Source organism: Pseudorca crassidens, chromosome 2, assembly GCF_039906515.1.
Source record: "Pseudorca crassidens isolate mPseCra1 chromosome 2, mPseCra1.hap1, whole genome shotgun sequence".
NCBI classification, from domain to species: domain Eukaryota; kingdom Metazoa; phylum Chordata; class Mammalia; order Artiodactyla; family Delphinidae; genus Pseudorca; species Pseudorca crassidens.
The window spans coordinates 50,730,498-50,753,317 of NC_090297.1; the positions used below are offsets into that span (position 1 = coordinate 50,730,498).

General features: G+C 37.7%; 1 protein-coding gene across 1 annotated transcript in view; it reads right to left on the reverse strand.

Annotated features, from left to right (window-relative positions):
* Window positions 1-22,820, reverse strand: part of C2H1orf87 (chromosome 2 C1orf87 homolog) — a 76,844-nt gene that overhangs the window by 43,900 nt on the left and 10,124 nt on the right. The window contains 1 exon segment of the mRNA XM_067709704.1: window positions 12,806-13,040. Within this exon segment, the coding sequence (XP_067565805.1) occupies window positions 12,806-13,040 (235 nt within the window).

A 22,820-nucleotide genomic window follows, 5' to 3' on the forward strand; every position in this document is an offset into this window, starting at 1 on the left:
TGTGCTAGTTTCTGCTTTGTAACAAAGTGAATCAGTTATACATATACATATGTTCCCATATCTCTTCCCTCTTGCGTCTCCCTCCCTCCCACCCTCCCTATCCCACCCCTCTAGGTGGTCACAAAGCACCGAGCTGATCTCCCTGTGCTATGCGGCTGCTTCCCACTAGCTATCTATTTTATGTTTGGTAGTGTATATATGTCCATGCCACTCTCTCGCTTTGTCACAGCTTACCCTTCCCTCTCCCCATATCCTCAAGTCCATTCTCTAGTAGGTCTGTGTCTTTATTCCTCTCTAACCCCTAGGTTCTTCATGACATTTTTTCCCCCTAAATTCCATATATATGTGTTAGCATACGGTATTTGTCTTTCTCTTTCTGACTTACTTCACTCTGTATGACAGACTCTAGGTCCATCCACCTCGTTACAAATAGCTCAATTTCATTTCTTTTTATGGCTGAGTAATATTCCATTGTATATATGTGCTACATCTTCTTTATCCATTCATCCAATGATGGACACTTAGGTTGTTTCCATCTCCTGGCTATTGTAAATAGAGCTGCAATGAACATTTTGGTACATGACTTTTTTTGAATTATGGTTTTCTCAGGGTATATGCCCAATAGTGGGATTGCTGGGTCATATGGTAGTTCTATTTGTAGTTTTTTAAGGAACCTCCATACTGTTGTCTATAGTGGCTGTACCAATTCACATTCCCACCAGCAGTGCAAGAGTGTTCCCTTTTCTCAACATCCTCTCCAGCATTTATTGTTTCTAGATTTTTTGATGATGGCCATTCTGACTGGTGTGAGATGATATCTCATTGTAGTTTTGATTTGCATTTCTCTAATGATTAATGATGTTGAGCATTCTTCCATGTGTTTGTTGGCAGTCTGTATACCTTCTTTGGAGAAATGTCTATTTAGGTCTTCTGCCCATTTTTGGATTAGATCAATCCCTAACACCATACACAAAAATAAGCTCAAAATGGATTAAAGACCTAAATGTAAGGCCAGAAACTATCAAACTCTTAGAGGAAAACATAGGCAGAACACTCATTTGTTTTACTTTGAATCACAAAATACTGCTTGGGAATGGATAACACAGCAGCCTGAAATGACTTTGAGCGATGCTAGTTTTGTAATATTGACCTCAGAGAATTGGTACAAATGAAGCAGAGAAATTTAACACAGTTTCAGCAACTGTCCTTGGGCGTTAGAACTTGAAAGTGTTGGAAGTGTAAACAATTCTTTTAAAGAGATGGCTTATAAATAAAATTATTTTTAAGTGGTTATATTGTAGAAGACATGAACACTCTGCACCAAGACAAGTGAACACAACAAACTGTCTTAGTATTAGGCAATGGATAGCTGTGACTTGGGTGAAAATTTACAGAGACAGCATTAAATGCAGAGTTGAAAAGTTCTATTACTTAAATAACTTAGGCCAAGGTCTTGATGCATTCTAGAAGGCTGCTAAATGGCTCAAAAAAGCACACTAGTGATAATAAATACAACCATGAGAAAGATGCATGTAAAATATTTGATAGTTTTTGAGAAATGTAGAATTGAAAAAATAGTATTTCCAAATTAATATATATATGATTTTAATATATACTTTAAACATATGAATACAGTAAATGTTAGCATTAATCATTTGGCTTATTTGTTTTTGTAAAATTTATATTTTATTTAAATTTTAACTTCTAATTATGGAAAACTTTACACATAGGCACATGTAGCTAGAATAGTATGATGAAACTCCGTGTACTCATCACCAAGCTTCAGTTATCAACTGAAAACCTTGTTTTTTTATATCCACATCACCCCCCACCAGAGATGATGTGAACCCCAGACAGTGTATTGTTTCATCTGCATTGTTTTAGCATGTATTTATAAAGCAGTGAGTTTTATAGTGTGGTCCTTGGGTCACAAGCCTCAGTATCACCTGGAAACTTGTTAGAAATGTGAGTTCTCAAGACCCACTCTAGACCCACTGAATGAGAATTTCTAGGGTTGGGAGCCTAGAAATCTGTGTTTTAACAAGTACTCCAGTAATTCTAATGCACAATAAAATTTGTGAACCACTGACCAAAGGATAAAGATTCTTTGCTAACATAACCACAATTACATTATTACACTAAAAAATTCCTTATTAACAGTAATTCCTTGATATCATCAAATACCTAGTGAGTGTTCAAAATCCCCCAGTTATCTGATAAATAGTATTATTAGTTTGTTTATTCAAATCAGGAGCCAAATAATATCCACATATTGCAACTGGCTAATATCCCTTACATCTTTTAAAATTTCTAGTTCTTCCTGGACTTCCCTGGTGGTGCAGTGGTTAAGAATCTACCTGCCAGTGCAGGGGGCATGGGTTCAAGCCCTGCTGGGAAGATGCCACATGCCGCGGAGCAAATAAGCTGGTGCACCACAACTACTGAAGCCTAGAGCCTGTGCACCACAATGAAGAGTAGCCTCTGCTCGCTGCAACTAGAGAAAGCTCTCATGCAGCAGCGAAGATACAATGCAGCCAAAAAAAAAAAAAAATATATTTCTAGTTCTTCCTACCCTCCCACCTTTTCACATTTTTTCCTTTGCAATTTATTTGTTGAAGAAGCTGAGTTGTCTGTCCTATAAAGTTTTCCACCATCTGGATTTTTTTGCTGTTTAACAAATTGTCCCATATATTTCCTGTAAAACAGCAGTTAGATCTAGAATCTTGATCACAGTCAAGTTCAATCATTTCATAGTTGGTATATTTTCCCATGGAAGCAAATGCTGTCAGGTTGTCTTCCTTTTTGTGATATTCACAGGCACCGATAATCATTGCTTTAGTCCATTTTTTTTTGTTAGGATTTTAGAAAATAGTGGTATTCTCACTCTACTATTACTTCTCATGTATTGGTAGTAATGTTTCTCTAAAGAGAGACTGTCCCTTATCAACCATTATCTAAGATACGGTTTGTAGAGAAAAGGCACATTGAATAAATGCTTGATTCTCTCTCTTTTTTTTTCTTTTTTTTTTGCGGTACGCGGGCCTCTCACTGTTGTGGCCTCTCCCGTTGCGGAGCACAGGCTCCGGACGAGCAGGCTCAGCGGCCGTGGCTCACGGGCCCAGCCGCTCCCGGCATGTGGGATCTTCCCGGACCGGGGCACGAACCCGTGTCCCCTGCATCGGCAGGCGGACTCTCAACCACTGCGCCACCAGGGAAGCCCCTATTATTTTTATTGATATCCAAAATGTCCCACTTTGACTAGTGGGAGCCTTTAATTTTTTTCTTTTTTTAGTGAGTCTTTTCTTGACAAGTCTTGGAAGGTCTTTGGTATCTTCATTGTTTTTGGTGTAAGCAGATGTTACAGGCTCAAAGCTGGAATCAGCCTTTAGAATTTACTGAACACAATACAGGCGGTAGGGTGCTCATTCACATGGGATTGTTTCTACATTTTTCAATGGACGAGGCTAGGAAATGTATTTTTTTTAAAAAAGAGTTCATACTGATATTTCCAAATCAGATGTAGGAGTATAGGAGTTTTATATTGTCTCATCAATATTATAGCTATATTTCATTTCTCCTACACTGGAAATTCCAAGTCCCGAAACCACCAAGATGGTGACTCATTTGCTTTATCCCCCAATACACATACAGAAGAACAGTATCAACATAATGGTTACTGAAAACCTTTAAAGGTATTTTTTCAAAAATATTTTCCTTAGAGTATATACCCCACTAGAGACATACAGTGAAGTTATTATGTTTTAAAGTTATTTACAATAGTTCCACGCTCTTTGGTTTTGCTGTCAATTAATACATAGGTTCATGTGGTAGCTAGTCTCCAAGGCGGCCCCAGTGATCCCTGCCTCCTAGTACTCATGTTCTTGTGCAGGCCTTCCCCTCCACACTTAATTAGATTTAGTCTGGATAACCAATAGAAGAACACTGTACAAGTGATGGTATGCCACTTCTGAGATTAGTTTATTAAGACATTGGGGCTTCAGTTTTGGTTGTGCACATACACGCTCACTCTCACTCTCTCTCTCTCTTTCTGGGATAACTTATCTTGGGAAAGCCAGATACCATGTCACAAGCAGCCCTATGGAGAGGCCCAAATTGAAAACAGACAAGATCTCTGGCCACAGCCAGCAAGTAACTGAGGCCTCTGTCAATAGCCACTCAAAGGGGCCTAGAAGTGGATCTTCTAGCCCTGGGTAAACCTTCAGGTGACTGCATTCCTGCTGACATTTGGCATGAAATTTCATGGGAGACCTTGAGTGAGAACTACTCATCTAAGCTATTCCTGGATTCTTGTCCCTCAGAAACAGTGAGAGATAATATATGGTTATTGGTTTAAGTGGTCACCTTTTCAGATAACTTGTTATGCAGCAATAGATAACTAAAACAGACTTTATTTTGTTTTCAATTTTTAGGGCTTGATTTTTTTAAACATTTAAGTTAGTTTTATATTTATGTATAATATTTAAATAGTTCCAAAGCCAAATCTACAGAACAAGATTTAGTCAGAGATTTGTGGTTCCTATTCTTGATCCCTCCATTATATTCCCTCTAGTCCCAATAGGTAACCATGTTTTTTAAAAAAAGTTTTTATTAATTCCTTCATTTTTAAAAACATAAGCAATAATAGATATTTAGAAGCATAATCTACATACTTTTCTTCACTTTGCTTTTGTTTAATTAATAGTATATCTAGCTATATTATTTCATACAATGATATATAGTATGGATATAGCCATACAATTATATATATGTGTGTATATATATGATTCATATATATAGTGATATTCTTCATTACTTTCTACAGTTTTATTAAAGTTTTTGTAATACTCCATGTATGGATGTACCTTAGTTTTTTCAACCTGTCCCTTATTGATGGAAATTTAGGTTGTTTACAGTTTTTGATATAATAAGTAATGCTGCAACGAATACCTTCTACATAAATTGTTAAACATATTTCCAGTATACCTTTGGGATAGATTTCTGAAAGTGAGATTTTCATGTCAAAAAATTCATACATAAGTAGTTTTGCTGATTATTGCCTAATTTCCTTCCAAAGTGGTTGTTCCATTTTAAATTTCCTCTACCTTCTAACAAAGTATGTTGTCAATTTTCTGGACTTTTGCCAGTGTAATAGGTGAGAAATTATATCTCAAGGTGGTTTTAACTTACATTCCTTTTATTAAGAGCAAGGCTATATCTTTTGATATGTTTAAGGGTCATTTATATTTATCATTCTGTGACCTGTCTGTTCCTACATTTTATTCATTTTTCTAATAGTTTACTGTCCTTTTTCTTCTTAATTTTTAGATGGAAAATTCTATCTGTTAGGGATATATTTATCTATGACATAAGTTGCAGATATTTTCCCCAGTTTGTTAAGTATCTATGTGCTTTGCTGATGGTGGTTCTGGCCACACATGTGTAATCAAAATTATCACGTTTTTTCTTGTTGTATCTGCATGTTGAGTCACAGTTGAGAAAATTTTCCCTTATCTCAGATTATAGAGGAAATTGCCCATTTTCTTGTACTACTGCGCAGTTATTTTTTATATTAAATCCCTGATCCATCTGGAATACATCCTGGTATACATCGTTACATGTATAATATGTGAAGAATATACATGATTTAAAATTTTCTCTGTGGCTAGATAATCCTATATTGCTTATTAAAAAGTCTATGTTTTCCCTACTAATTTGTGATGTCATCTTTATTATACACAAAATTGCAATATGCCATTGGGTCTATTTATTCACTTTTTTTCCAATTCTATTAGTCTCATCTATTTATGTGCCAAAATAACACTATTTTAGAGACAGAGATTTTACGTTTTATATCTGGTAATGCTAGCCATGTACCCACTGCTTTTCTATTCAGGGTTTTACTGACTATTCTTGCTTGTTTATTATTTCAAATTAACTTTATAACCAATTTGACTATTTACAAAACAAAAATCTGATACTATTTTTACTGGAATCACATTAAGTTTATAAATTACCTCAGAGAGGATTGACATCTTGATTTTGTTCATGTTTTTTCCCATTCTTCAGAATTGTGGTAAAATACCATGACATAAAATTCATTATCTTCACCATTTATAAGTGCACAGTTCAGTGGTATTAAGTCTACTAATGTTATTGTGCAACCATCACCACCATGCATCCACAGAACTCTTTTTATCATACAAAACTGAAACTCTATACCTATTAAACAACTGCCTATTCCCTCCTCCCCTCAGGCCCTGGCACCACCATTCTACTTTCTGTCCCTATGATTTGACTACTCTGAGTATCTTGTATAAGTGGAACCATACAGTATTTGCCTTTTTGTAACAGGCTTATTTCACTTAGCAAATGTGAAAATTATCCGTGTTGTAGCCTGTATCAGACTTTCCTACATTTTTAAGGCTGAATAATATTCCATTGTAGGCATACACCACATTTTGCTTATCCATTCATCTGGTGATGGACATTTGGGTTTCTTCTCCATTTTAGCTATTGTGAATAATGCTGCTATGAACATGGCTGTACAAATATCTCCTTGAGACCTTCCTTTCAACTCTTTTGTGTATTACCAGAAGTGGACTAGCTGGACCTAATGGTAATTCTATTTTTAACTTTTTGAGAAACTGCTGCACAGCGGCTGTACCATATTACATTCTCACCAACAGTGCACAAGCATTCCAATTTCTCTACATCCTTGACAACATTTGTTATTTTCTGTTTATTTTTCCTTTCTTTCGTTTTTTTTTACTAGTAGCTATCCTAATGCGTGTGAGGTGGTACCTCATTATAGTTTTGATTTGCATTTCACTAATGTGATAGTGATGTTGAATATCTTTTCATGTGCTTATTGGTCATTGTGTATCTTCTTTGGAGAAATATCTATGCAAGGCCTTTGCCCATTTTTGAATCAGGTTGTTTTTGTTGCTGTTGTTGAGCTTTAGGATTTCTCTATATATTCTGGACATTAATCCCCTTATCAGATTTATGTTTTGCACATATTTTCTCCCTTTCTGTGGGCTGCCTTTCTACTCTCTTGATAGTGTCTTTTGATGCACAACATTTTAAAATTTTCGTGAAATCCAGTTTGTCAATTTTTTATTCTGGTGCCTGTGCCTTTGGGGTCAGATCCAAGAAATCATTGCCAGATCTAATGTGAAGGTTTTTCCCTATTTTTCCTTTTAAGAGTTTTATAGGTTTAGATCTTAAATTTAAATCATAGATTCATTTTGAGTTAATTTTTGTATATGGTGATCATACTTTTGTATGCAGATATCCAGTTTTCCCAGTACGATTTGTTGAAAAAAACCTGTCTTTTTCCAATTGAATCATCTTGGCATCCTTGTCAAAAAATCATTTCAGGCTTCCCTGGTGGCACAGTGGTTAAGAATCCGCCTGCCAGTGCAGGACATGGGTTCGAGTCCAGGTCCGGGAAGATCCCACATGCCACGGAGCAACTAAGCCCGTGAGCCACAACTACTGAGCCTGCGCTCTAGAGCCTGCGAGCCACAACTACTGAACCCGTGCGCCGCAACTACTAAAGCCTGCACACCCTACAGCTTGTGCTCTTCAACAAGAGAAGCCACCACAATAAGAAGCCCGCGCACCACAACGAAGAGTAGCCCCCGCTCCCCGCAGCTAGAGAAAGCCCACGCGCAGCAACAGAGACCCAACGCAGCCAAAAATAAATAAATAAATAAATAAATCTAAAAAAAAATCATTTCAGCATATATGTGAAGGTGTATTTTGGGACTCCCTACTCTATTCCATTGGTCCATATGTCTGTCTTTATGCCAGTACTATACCATTTTTATTATTGTATCTTTGCAGTTAGTTTTGAAATCAGAAAGTATAAGTCCTCCAGCTTTGTTCTTTTTCAGGATTGTTTTGGATATTCAAGGTCCCTTGAGATTCCATATGAATTTTAGGATGAGTTTTTACATTTATACAAAAAAGGTCATTGGGATTTTGATAGAAAGTGATGATGTTAATTTTTTCTGTACAAGAATATAATAGCATGCCTTTCCATCATTCAAATATACTCATGTTTTTCAAGAGTATTTTATATTTTTCCTCATAAATGTTTGGACATTATTTCTTGTTCAGTTTATACCTATGTATTTGATTTATTTATTTAGTTAATTTAGTTAAGTATCTATTTGCTATTGTAAATGGTGTTTTCCATTTTATTTTCTAACTAGTTTTTGTACGTACGTATGTGTGTGTGTGTGTGTGTGTGTGTGTGTATATATGAAAGCCATTGATTTGTGGATATTGATGGTATAACTCTATTTTGCCAAATTCTCTTACTGTTCTTTTTTTAAATAAATTTATTTATTTTTGGCTGTGTTGGGTCTTTGTTGCTGCGCGTGGGCTTTCTCTAGTTGCAGCGAGTGGGGGATACTCTTCGTTGCGGTGCAAGGGCTTCTCATCGCGGTGGCTTCTCTTGTTGCAGAGCATGAGCTCTAGGCACGTGGGCTTCAGTAGTTGTCGCTCAAGGGCTCTAGAGCACAGGCTAAGTAGTTGTGGCGCACAGGCTTAGTTGCTCCGTGGCATGTGGGATCTTCCCGGACCGGGGATCAAACCCGTGTCCCCTGCATTGGCGGGCAGATTCTTAACTATTGGACCATCAGGGAAGTCCCTCTTACTGTTTTAATAGTTTCTTCATTAGAAATTGTGACAGTTTATATATATAATTTTACCATCTGAAAAGAGTTTTTCCTCCTTTTTAATTATTATGCCTGGATTGCTTTCTCTTGTTTAATTATATTAGCTAATACCTCCAACATAATATTAAAACCCAGCAGAGATATTGGGTACTTTGACTTCTCCTGACTCTAATGTGAAAGCCTCTAGTGTTTCTCCATTAAATAATATGTTGGCTTTGGGTTAATATATAGAGAGATGCATTTTGGAAACAAAAATGAATATTCTCAAGGAATTTACAGACTCATGGAAGGAGATAGACAAGGAAACAAACTATTTTAATAGTATAATAACATCTTCCATATGCACAGATTGATGTAGATGTACCTTAGAAAAGGCAGTTTTGGTGGTGAGACAGTGATGTTTCTTGATAGACTTGATATCTGTGTTGAGACCCCGATGTAATTAGGAGTTAAATAGAGAAGGAGGGAAGAGAATTTCGCATAAAAGTAACTGCATGGTCAAAGGATAGGAGATAAAAAGCAGCAGAACTCTGTTTGGGACATAGAAGTTCAGTTTAGTGAAAGGTGGGGATTGAAGGGAAGTAGACAGTGAACAGAGTTGAGTCGGTACAATAAGTCAAGGAGTTTGAATTTTCTACTAGGGCACTGACGATTAAGCAATGGTGTTCAAGTGTTTTAAGTAGGGGCTACACTTGATCAGTGGTTTTGAAATTCCTCCTAAAAAAGGTAGCATATATATATCCCTGCCCCATTGGTGTTGTGCTTTGCCATGTGGCTTGCTTTGGCCAGTGGGATGTTAGTGGATATGACATAAGCAAAGACTTAAAATGTACTTGTGGTTGAGTAATGCAGTTGTGTTTGTCCTTTTGAAATGTTTCCATTACCATGAGAAGAGCTTGCCTTGAGGAGCCCATTGGATTCAGAACAATAAGAAAAACAGAGCAGACCTGAACCAAATCTGCAGTCTGGAGACAAGCCTCGAAAATCCTACTGGAATAAGTAAAAGCTGTCTTACTCACATATGTGATGTGAACAAAAAGGATTATTGTTATAAACCACTGAGTATTGGGCTTGCTTGTCTCACAGCATTATTACTACCACAGCTGACCAATAAAGAGAAGAAAGCATAACAAAATAAGTCCTGTTTTAAGATAATTAAAATCTTCCCACTGATGTGTAATGGCGGTCTGACTAGGATGATGGCAGAAGAAACAGAAGAGGACACTTTGAGAGACATAAAAAAGATGGAATTTAAAGAGCTCAGTGATTAGTTGGATATCAGAGTTAGGGATGGAGAAGAGGAAAGCATGCACAGATTTCTTGCTTATGCAACTGGGAGAGTTGTGGGACCTTTCTGTGAGACACAGACCACAGGAAGAAGAGCAGGATCAAAGGTTTGGCTTTGAACTTGTTGGAGCTCAGCTGCCAATGCACAGTCAAGTGGAAATGTCCCTGACATCTGTCTATCCATCTATAAAATGAGGATAACATCATGTGTCTCTACCTACCTCAACGGCTGTTGTGGAGAACAAACAAGATAAAACATGCAAAAGGACTTTGTAAAGAACATACTACGAATCAACTGTGATAATTATTAAAATTAAAACACTAACACTTACATTTTCATGCTGCCAGATGCAAAAAGCACACTTTAATTTTATTTTTGAAACTGTGCTACTGAGTCTGTTTCTAGTTATACATTCTTTTTTTTATTTTTTGAGAGAAGGCAGAGCTGATGCTTCTGAGAAGCAGTGTAAACAACATATATGTATTTTCAAAGATGTGGAAGGAGAGGACTTAGAGACAAAAGGTCCTAGGGCTGGCAGTGAGAAGAGCCAGGCTCTAACTGGAGAACTTGAACTATCATTTAAGCTCTCTGGGCCTCTTATTCTTCATTTGTGAAATGAAAGTTTGTATTTGTTGATTTCTAAGCTACCCTTACTGTTCTTGGATACATGAAACTACGGATTCTCTTAACATTTTCAGCTTTACTTACCTCCTACTAATGATAATCTTTAAACTTATCTGTAATTTAGAATAGAGTTTCATACTTGCCTGTCCCCACCCATGTTGGCTCAAGTCTCTATCAGCTACTTTTCTTTTAGAGCAAATTCAGCTGGTCCAGATTGCCTGTTACATCCCAGGCAGGAAGGCTTATTTTCATCTGTGTATGAGGAATAAGGATCTAGAAGTTCTGATTGGTTTACTTCTTTCACTGTGGCAGGATTCCCTTTACCACTTAGTCAAGGTGGTAGTGAGGGTCTCTGTACCAGGCAACTGTGGCTGCCACTGGCCGGCCAGGACCATACACTCGGCAGACAGAACCAATTAGGCCCCCACTTCCTATGAGGTATTGCTGTGTTTGGTGGCTGGGTGTTAGCCCTGCTGAGCCTCCCATCAGAAACCTCCTTGAATACTGGGAGAGGAGGGACAAATCATCTTCCTCTGGCACTACAGAGCTAGCAAAGAATCCAGATTGTGGAGGTCCAAGAACAGCCTACCCAATGAACATTCTGCCTTTTACAATGGCTAATCCAGAAACTGTACCCCAAATGGGTAACTTGATGTGATAGGGAGAGTGCCAAGAAACAAAATTTCATTTATAAGAGAAAAACTAGAAGTGACTTAAATGCCCATCAATAAGGGATTAGTTAAATGACCCATGTTATATCCATATAAAAGAATGAATACAGTTTGGGGATTAAGGACCTAGAACCTGGGCCTCAACTGTGGCTCTGCCACTTCTCAGCCTTATGACTAGGGCAAGGCACTTGACCTCTTTGTTTTTCAGTTCCTTCATCTATGATCTGAAGATAATAAGAGTTCCTACCTCATTGGGTGCTTGGGGAGTAGTAAATTAGTTAATATATGTAAAGAGCTTAGAATAGTGCCTGGCACATAGTAAATGCTATATAAGTGTTAGTTCTGATTATGACTCTCATAGAGACAATAAACATGATGCTTAGGATGAATTTTTTGAAGCTGGGGGAGAATTCTTGATATGAAGTGAATAGACCAGGATAATAAAGAGTATATACATAATGGTTCATATTCAGTGTCCATGCATGGAAGAAAGAAGAGAAAGAAATATACCACTATTTGATTGAGTTTTAATTTCTTCTTATTTATATTCTTCCGTTTTACAAAATTTCTACATGAGTATATAATATTTTATAATTAGAAGGATCAATAAAAATTTTAGGAAGGAAAAAGAGAAGTCCCCAGTGTTTGAGATCTTGCAAAACATGGTCTGAGTTCCATTGGTGGACTGGTAACCACTCCAAAGTTTAATCTTTGCAGAGTTCTCATGAGCAAAAGATCCCAAATCCACAGGATTTTATATTCTCATGACTGGAAACCAGTGAGCATCTGAGTGATTTAGTAAGGGCTATTAAAATTATAAACTAAAAATACTTATGTTAGAGTTTACTGCAGACTCTAAGTCAGTATTCTACTAAAATGTCTGGCTGTTACTTCATGCTTGGCAGTACTGCAAAACTCCTCTATATGTCGGTTTAATTGCAACTTCAGCAATTTTTGGAAATGGTACTTTGTTACCAATGAATCATTAGTTTGTCTTGATTTGGGTCCAGTTTTCAATTGCTGCTACTCTTGCTTTTTAATTACAAAGTAATAATCATTTAGAGTCATCATTACCAAGTTAGTTTGTTGTGGATTGTTTGGTTGATTCTTAACAGAGTGCAGTGATAATATATTTATATCAAGATAGTTTAAGGCTGATAATTTTTTGATGTCTAGACATATTTCATTGGATTTTGAATATAAATGATCTTTTCCTGTAATGTTAAAGCAGACGAACCCTCCCCCTCTAGCACACCCCAAATTTGCATGTATGGTGACATCACTGTATAACTATCGCTGAGTTAGTCACAGATAGAATAGGTTGACCAATTCAGTTACTGGTCAGCAAAGATGTGATACACAAACTGACCTTAAAATTCATTTTCAGATGAAAAAAAATGATTCTAATTCTATCTGATGCAAAATGTGTTAATTACCATTAGTAGAAGCGTGTGTTGGTGTGAGTCTATGTTTCCAACCTAACTCTCAATTTTCCTAGCCAATTACCAAGAAAAGTTCAGGTATTTGTTACTCACTTGGCCATCCAGAAATCTGCAACTGAGTGCTCCCGTTAGGAGTTTCTGGTTGTCCTCTGGTTTCTGGTTTTTCTCTGGGTGCTTGCTCTTTTCCACTTCATCTGGGTCATGATTGATTTGATGATCTGTGGGATTAGTAGAAGCTGGGGGGTCTCTGCTAATCTGCTTTGCAGTACCAGACGCTGATTTCTGAAGTACGGTTTGAGTTTCTGCCTTCAAGTTCTCATTCTCCTTGCTGGGAAGAAACAGTTTTGCACTTTGTTACTCAGGGCAGACTCCATCTGCACTAGGCTGGCATAAGCAAAGTAAGGTATTAGCATGGTGTTGGGAACATTGGTAACTTAGCATGGCGTAATGAAGAAGTAAACGTTGGTTAGTTGTCTAGGGATCATTTACCATAGAGAGACCATGTTATTCTCTTCTCAGGCTTTATCTTCCATATACTCATAATCTGTCCATCTGCTCCAAAACCCTTACTGTAAGAAACGGCAGTGTCAAAGATGAACTGTAAAGGTTATCACATATCTTTTTCACTTACAAGTCTAACAGGTATTTTCAGTGTTTGCAACTAGAAAAGGAAGAAAGTCAAGGCAGTTTGCCAGCTCCAGTTCTGCTCTATGTCTCTCCTTAATTGCCTCACTGTGAGGCTTCTTTTTCTCTCAGTAGTCTTCCATTTAATTTTAATATTAAATATAGAGGGAAAAAAAACCTGTAGGAAATTTAAATAAAAAACAAAAATCTAAAAATTATTCAATGTTGTTTAATAACTAAAGACATAAGTCAAAACAATTACAAGGTATTGTTTTATTTGTTTAATTTATTTTATTTTTTTAAGTATTATTTATTTTTAAAATTTTTGGCTGCACTGGATCTTTGTTGCTGTGAGCGGGCTTTTTTCTGGTTGCAGTGAGTAGGGGCTACTTTTCGTTGTGGTGCACGGGCTTCTCATTGTGGTGGCTTCTCTTGTTGTGGAGCACAGGCTCTAGGCACGCAGGCTTCAGTAGTTGTGGCATGCGGTCTCAGTAGTTGTGGCTTGCGGGCTCTAGAGCACAGGCTCAGTAGTTGTGGCACATGGGCTTAGTTGCTCTGCGGCATGTGGGATCTTCCCAGACCAGGGCTTGAAGCTGGGTCCCCTGTCCCTTGCATTGGCAGGTGGATTCTTAACCACTGCGCCACCAGGGAAGCCCAAGGCATTGTTTTAAATATAGAAAACTTCTTTGGAAATAAGAAAAACAAATGCTCATGGTCTCATAAATAGATATAATTCTTATAGTGGATGACCAGACTAAACACGTTAAGAGTCAGGAACTTGAAATTTTTAACCTAGTAAATCAATTTTTAAGACTGTATATTAAGGAAAAAATGCAGAAAAAGAAAAATTTAAAACTCTATTTTTTAATAGATGGATGTGTTGAGTATTTCATTCTATGTTCATATGAGAGAATGTATGGAGCCATTAAAATAGTTATGAATAATTTTAATGACAAAAGAAAATGTCTAGTTATACAAATAAATGAAAATATATAATTATCTTAACTATAAATTCATGTATAGATGTATATGTGTTCATGTGTTAGAGTACATAGTATATCTAGAAGGAAATGTCAGAAGTAAACAGTAAGTATCTCCTAATAGAAGTTAGGATATTGCATTATGCTATATTATATCATATTATATCTTATAAAACTATTATTCTAAATTTCCTACATGAGGAAATGTTATTTTATTATCAGGAAAAATAAATTTAAAAATAGCTATGCCTTAAGCAGAACACTCTATGACATAAATCACAGCAAGATCCTTTTTGACCCACCTCCTAGAGTAATGGAAATAAAAACAAAAATAAACAAATGGGACCTAAAGAAACTTAAAAGCTTTTGCACAGAAAAGGAAACCATAAACAAGATGAGAAGACAACACTTAGAATGGGAGAAAATATTTGCAAATGAAGCAACTAATAAAGGATTAATCTCCAAAATTTACAAGCACTCATGCAGCTCAATATCAAAAAACCAAACAACCCAATCCAAAAATGGGCAGAAGACCTAAATAGATATTTATCCAAAGAAGATATACAGACTGCCAACAAACACATGATAGGATGCTCAACATCACTAATCATTAGAGAAATGCAAATCAAAACTACAATGAGGTATCACCTCACAATGCTCAGAATGGTTATCATCAAAAAATGTAGAAACAGTAAATGCTGGAGAGGGTGTGGAGAAAAGGGAACCCTCTTGTGCTGTTGGTGGGAATATAAATTTATATAGCCACTATGGAGAACAGTATGGAGGTTCCATAAAAAACTAACAATAGAACTACCATATGACCCAGCAATCCCACTACTGGGCATTTACCCGGAGAAAACCATAATTCAAAAAGAGGCACATACCACAATGTTCACTGCAGCTCTATTTACAATAGCCAGGACATGGAAGCAACCTAAGTGTCCATTGACAGATGAATGGATAAAGGTGGCACATATATACAATGGAATATTACTCAGCCATAAAAAGAAACGAAATTGAGTTATTTGTAGTGAGGTAGGTGGACCTAGAGTCTGTCATACAGAGTGAAGTTAAGTCAGAAAGAGAACAACAAATACTTTGTGCTAACACATATATATGGAATCTAAAAAGAAAAAAAAAAACGTTCTGAAGAACCTAAGGGCAGGACAGGAATAAAGACGCAGACATAGAGAATGGACTTGAGGACATGGGGAGGGGGAAGGGTAAGCTGGAACGAAGTGAGAGAGTGGCATGGACATATGTACACTACCAAATGTAAAATAGATAGCTAGTGGGAAGCAGCCGCATAGCACAGGGAGATCAGCTCGGTGCTTTGTGACCACCTAGAGGGCTGGGATAGGGAGGGTGGGAGGGAGATGCAAAAGGGAGGTGATATGGGGATATATGTATATGTACAGCTGATTCACTTTGTTATATAGCAGAAACTAACACATCATTGTAAAGGAATTGTACTCCAATAAAGATGTTAAAAAAAATAAATAACATTAAAAACAATAGCTATGCCTTATGCCTAGATGGTTGTATACATTTTAGCTCTTGTTATTGACACAGTGGAAAGGACCCATTTTAAAGCATGTCATGTTATGTGAGCATAAAACAATTGCTACAATACTTGTTTATTTGAATAAGGCCAAGATTTGATGTATGTATATTTTTTACATTAATTCTCTTAGTCATGGCAGCATGAGAAGCAAAGAAGGCTTAAGAAAGAACTCTGAGGAACACCTACATTTACAGAGGGAAGAGCCCTAAAAGGAGATTTAGAAGAAATTCTAAGTAAGGTGGAAGGGAAACCAGGAGAATGTGGTCTGGCAGCAAAGTGAAGAGAATGTTTCCAGAGAGAGGGCATAGTCAACAGTGTCATGTGCTGCTGAGAAAGATGAGTCCTGAAATGTGTCCGTTGAGTTAAGCCAGAAGTACGTCATCAGGAATCTTGATAAGGGGAGCTTCCTGAGGTAACAGAGGTGGACGCTAGAGTGAAGTGGGTTGAGGGGAGAGGGGAGACATAAAGCTAAAGGTAGGAAGTATAAAGACCTCTGTGAAGAATTTTGGCTGCAAGAGAAGAGAGCGATGGGGTGGTGCTGGAGTGCAATGTTGATTTCAGATAGGGCTTTGTTATTATTATGTTCATCTCCTAAATATACAAACAGCTTGTACAACTCAACAACAAAAAAACAAACAACCCAATCAAAAAATGGGCAGAAGACCTTAATAGACATTCCTCCAAAGAAGACATATAGATGGCCAGTAGGCACATGAAAAGATGCTCAACATTGCTAATTATTAGAGAAATGCAAATCAAAACTACAATGAGATACCACCTCACACTGGTCAGAATGGCTATCATTAAAAAGTCTACAAATGACAAATGCTGGAGAGGGTGTGGAGAAAAGGGAACCCTCCTACACTGTTGGTGGGAATGTAAGTTGGTGCAGCCACTATGGAAAACAATGTGGAGGTTCTTCAGAAAACTAAACATAGAATTACCATATGGTCCAGCAACCCCACTCCTGGGTATATACCTGGACAAAACTATAATTCAACAAGATACATGCACACGTATGTTCATAGAAGCACTATTCACAACAGCCAAAACATGGAAACAACCTAAATGTCCATCAATAGAAGAATGGATAAAGAAGATGTGGTAAATATATACAATGGAATACTACTCATTCTTAAAAAAGAACGAAATAATGCCATTTGCAGCAACATGAATGCAACTAGAGATTATCATACTAAGTGAAGTAAGTCAGAAACAGAAAGACAAATACCATATGATATCACTTATATGTGGAATCTAAAATATGGCACCAGTGAACATATCTACAAAACAGAAACAGACTCACAGACACAGAGAAGAGACCTGTGGTTGCCAAGGGGGAGAGGCGTGAAGGAGGGAAGGACCGGGAGTTTGGGATTAGCAGATGTAAGTTATTGTATATAGAATGAATAAATAACAAGGTCCTACTACTGTGTAGCACAGGGAACTATATTCAATATCCTGTGCTAAACCATAAGGGAAAGGAATATAAAAAAAAGCATGTCTCTATGTGCATCACTGAGTCACTTTGCTGCACAGCAGAGATTGGCTCAACATTGTAAATCAACTATACTTCAATTAAAAAAAACAAAATTATAAAAAAGAAACTAAAGACAGTAGGGACTTCAACATATTTAAATGAAGAGCCGGGACTTCCCTGGTGGCACAGTTGTTAGGAACCCGCCTGCCAATGCAGGGGACACAGTTTCGATCCCTGGTCTGGGAAGACCCCACGTGCTGCAGAGCAACTAAGCCTGTGTGCCACAACTACTGAGCCTGTGCTCTAGAGCCTGTGAGCCAAAACCTCTGAAGCCCGCATGCCTAGAGCCCGTGCTCTCAACAAGAGAAGCCACTGCAATGAGAAGCCCACTCATAGCAATGAAGAGCAGTTCCCGCTCACCACAACTAGAGAAAGCCCGTGTGCAGCAACGAAGACCCGACCTAGCCATGAATAAATAAAAAAATAAATAAACAAACAAAAGATAAATGAAGAGCCAACTGACCAAAGGAGAGGATATCATTGATTAAATAAGGTGAACCCTGACAAAGTAAGATCTCTGAGAGAACAGAGATAGAAATGAAACTTCAGGGTGGGGAAGTAGGAAGATGGGTGAAGATGCAGGCAAATTTTAACATTTGGCGACAGGAGACTGACCAAATTGCTGACAGCTTGAATTTTCTCTTTGACATACAAGGTATGGTTACCTGTTGGGTCTCAAGAAAGGAAATGCTGGGGTAGGAAGTCTGAATTAAGGACATATGGCCTGACATAGCGTCTATAAAGAGCGGAAGATAGCTGATCAGAAAAATAAGGAAGGTTGTCTGGGCACAACTGAGCAGCCACTGAAGGTTGGAGACCAGGGATTTTGCAGCATCAGTTGGAGAGGGCACATGCCCAGTAGTCCTCGTGGAGACGCAAGGAAGGCAGACAGCGGGGCTCGTCCAGAGCTGGGGCTTTGCCAGACAGGTGCAATCAAATGGCAATACAGCAAGATGGGAATGCTAGAAGAAGAGTGTATATATAACACACAGTTCTTGCAATGAGAGAAGACATATAACATATGGTCCCTGACCTCAAGAAATTTCATTTCATTTCGCTGTCCAAAAATAACAGAAATAATGTTAGCAACTGGTATAAACTTGCTTCTAGAAGTCAGGATAGTGGTTATCTTTGGGGGGAGGTATAAAGTCCAGAAGGGAACATCAGGGGGCCTTCTAGGATTTTGGTACCATTCTGTTTCTGGATCTGGATGTCTGACGCAAGGGTAAATCAGGTTTGTGAAAATTCAGTGAGTGGTATACTTGTAATGTGCCCTTTTATATATTACATAGGTATATTTCTATAGAGTGTTAAAAGAAATTGGCATAAAATTTACATAAATAATATGAAATCTACCTAATTTGTATATAAATAAATGTCAAGTGAGTGTTACAAAGAATCAGTGCTATTTGAAGTTCCTAAGAAAGATAAGTAACTATGGTTTGCAATGGTTGCAAAAATAATGGTATTACTGGGCTTCCCTGGTGATGCAGTGGTTGAGCGTCCGCCTGCCGATGCAGGAGACACGGGTTCGTGCCCCGGTCCGGGAGGATCCCACATGCCACGGAGCGGCTGGGCCCATGAGCCATGGCCGCTGGGTCTGTGCGTCCGGAGCCTGTGCTCTGCAATGGGAGAGGCCACAACAGTAAGAGGCCCGCGTACCGCAAAAAAAAAAAAAATAACAATAGTATTACTGAGTATTTAGCTACATGGCAGCCACATTATAGCCATTTACAAACATTCTTTTATTTAATCTTTAGATCAACCCTATGGGTAGGTACCCGTATTACTTTCATTTTAGGATGAAAAAATATAGGTTCCGACAGTTCACGCGATTTGTCCACTTCTACATAGATACATGCACAGGGTCTAAGTCTTCTTGATCGCACCTTGATTGTTCCGAGTCAGGACAGGATCCATGGAAGTTAGGAAATATGTGAGGAACAGAAATTAGAGGACGAGGCATGCAGGAAGTGAGGATTAAAAAGCAAAAATGGTCCTGGGGCAGACAGTTAACTCTTCTGGATGAAGGCAAGGGGGATGAATCATCTTTGCTTTAATCACCTTCAAAATCATTTTGTGGGCAGTCTCAGGACAGAATTGCCTGAGAAATGTTAAATGTAACTGTCTGTTAAAACAGCCACAGTAGATGTAAAATCAAAAATGACCTGTTAACTCTGTTCAAAGTAAAAGCTGTTTTTCTTTTTTTTAAAACAAACAGCATACATAGCACTTTAAAATTATGAGAAAGACTCCCTAGCTGAGAAATGGCATGTGTCTGCTATGAGCACAATTCGTCAACAGGCATTTGTGGTTATGTTGTTCACAAACCCACAGTTCTTTCCTCTAGGCTTGTGTGCTCTCTACCTGCAGTATTGAAAATAGAAATTTGCCATTTCAAAGGAAGGAAAAAAATGTCATCAATACTGTCTAGGAAGCAAGACACAGCTAGCTTCCTCATATGTACTGCTAACCTCAGCTGCTGCTCTCAGGGATGCTGTGAAGGGTTTAGTGTCATCTGGGAACTATGGCAATTAGGAAGGATGACAGTAATGCTGGATGATAAATAAATGAGGAGAAAACTGTCCAATTGTTCCCTTTCTCACACTAGGCTCTTCCTGCAAATCAGCCCTTTAGTGCCACCCTTTTGTAGAGCTCAGAGTCTCAGGATTAGAAAGAAACATTGCAAGGGTGTCTCGTAGCATCCTCTGCCCAAAGCAATATACAGATCCCACACTGGCCCCACCTCCCATGCAACTCCATCTCACCAGATCTCACTTTTGATTTGGATTACACCCCTCATGAGAACATCAACTCGCAAATGGAGGACCCAGGGGGCTCAGCAGAAAGGTCACCAGATGCCATCTTAAAGGTCTGCCAGCCTTGGCAGAGGTTCAGTGCTGCCAATTTCCAACTGCGTACCATCTAACAGGCCTCAAACCCTCTGGAGAAGACAGTCCAGAGTGTGCCAACACAGTGAATGGGGATCTAATTTCAGTAAATGAAAGCATGTTCTTGTTTGGAAGTAATAACAGATAATCGGCACAACCAGACTTTTCTCTTTTAAAAAGACAACAACAAAATAAAAAATAAAGTGGGACTGGGGAGGGGACTGCAGCTGAAAACCTCACCAAACTCCATGGGGAAGCTGAAACGTAAAGCCTGTGCTAATGTAGCAAATGTTGTTGTGATGAAATGTGAGGGTTTTTTCCTCTTCTTTTTTTTTTTTTTTTTTTGTTTACTCCCTGGAGCCATCCATATACTATTATCATTGATGTTTAGTCTTCAGAAAGATTTTTAAAGTACATTAATTCCCAAACCCATGCCCAAATTATTTCTTTGTCATTGTAATTATGCTAGCTAACATGTCCTACATGCTTATTTCTGTGTCAGCCACTGTGTATAAGTTCACATAAATTATTTCATGTTATTCTAATAATCCTGAAAAGTAGGTATTATGATCATCATTGTACAGATGAGAAAAAAAATCATAAGGGAGATTAAGTAAATTGCTCATTGATAAACTGATAATAAGTAGAGATCTAGGGCTCAGACCCAGGTCTGTACGGATCCAAAGCGTGTACTCCTTCCTCCACATTTCTCCTCAACTTCATACCCATAATAAACAAAATGGCTACTGTTAAACAAGACGATTTTGATTCTCTTTTAAAATGTTAATAAAAAATAATGTATATAGAAGTACCTAGTCCATCTTCCAACCTAGGCTTATAAAGTCCCTCTCAGAACACCCAAGTGGCCATCCTTCAGCTTTGATTTGTACCTTCCCAGGGACAAGGGATTCATAACATTCCCAAAGTTATTTCCAAAGTATCCCACATCTCTCTTCATAGCATTGAGCCACATTCTGACAACAATGAAAATAACCAAAGTGTATTTTTCATGGCATTTTGCACTATACTACTTTACAGAATGAGAACAGTTTCTCAAATTGGGGCCATTTTGGCTGCAAAATTAGTAACCAGTTCAATCACCAATTGTTCTTTGGTATGATTTACTCCTCCCCTCCCCCTTTTCTTTTCTTTTTTAATTGAGGTATAGTTGACTCACAATGTTATATTAGTTTCTGGTTACAGCACAGTAATTCACTATCATTATAGATTTTACTCCATATAAAGTTATTATAAAATGTTGGCTATATTCCCTGTGCTGTACATTTTATACATGTTTTATACCTAGTTGTTTGTACCTCTTTGTCCCCTTCACCCATTTGCTCCTCCCCCAACCCCTCTCCCCTCTGGCAACCACCGGTCTGTTCTCTGTAACTGCGAGTCCCTTTCTGTCTTGTTATATTCATTTGTTTTATTCTTTAGCTTCCACATATAAGTGAAAACATACAGTATTTGTTTTTCTCTGTCTGACTTATTTCACTAAGCATCCAGGTCCATCCGTGTTGTCATAAATGGCAAAATTTCATTCTTTTTTATGGCTAAGTAATATTCCATTGCATATATAATGTTCTTTATCCATTCATCTGTTGATGAACACTTAGGTTGCTTCCATATCTTGGTTACTGTAAATAATGCTATGAACATTGGGATGCACATATCTTTTCCAATTAGTGTTTTCGTATTCTTCAGATAAATTAACTCACAGAAGATGATATGCCAACATACCTACTCTTCTGAAACCTTTTTACATGTAAGTCCAATTCTACAGCATTAGGCATATTTACACCATGGATGTTTTCTTCTGTTTTACTTGTTTTTTAGCTATGCATTATTACCTTCTTAGTCAGGGTTGCAGTGAGCATCCAATCCACTCACTGTCTTCAGGCTGTGTTGTCTTCAAAGATCTCACAGTTAAGCGGGAAAAGCAGACATTTAAACAGAAAATTATAATATAATGTGATAATTGAAAAAAATAGAGTATGTAAAAAAAAGATATAGAATCACAGAGGGTTGTCAAACCAAATCTGCTTAAGAGGAGTGGAAATGACTCCATGAAGGAATTGATTTATAAGATAGCAGGTGAAAAAGAAAGTAAGAGGTGGGAGAATATTCCAGATAGAATGAAGGGCTTGTTCTTGGAGAAAAAGACAGTGATTGAACTTCAGACCACCTGAGGCGGGTAAGAATTGTGTAGGGTGCTGGATAATAAGATAGAAACTTGGGTCACTCTGAACTTATTAAATCAGAATTTCTGAAAGCAGGACAAGAAAATTTATATTCTTATCAAACACCTCAGATGATTCCTGTGTACACTGAAGTTTGAGAAACAATGGCATAGACAATGAAAAAGGAAGGTCTTTTCCATAGTTGTGCAAAATGTACAAATAATTTCAGGCAGTGGCTAAGGACGTGAGCTATATGTCCAAGACACCTGGTTTTGAGTCCTAACCCCAAACATAACTTGTGTGATTTTGATAAGTTATTTCACATC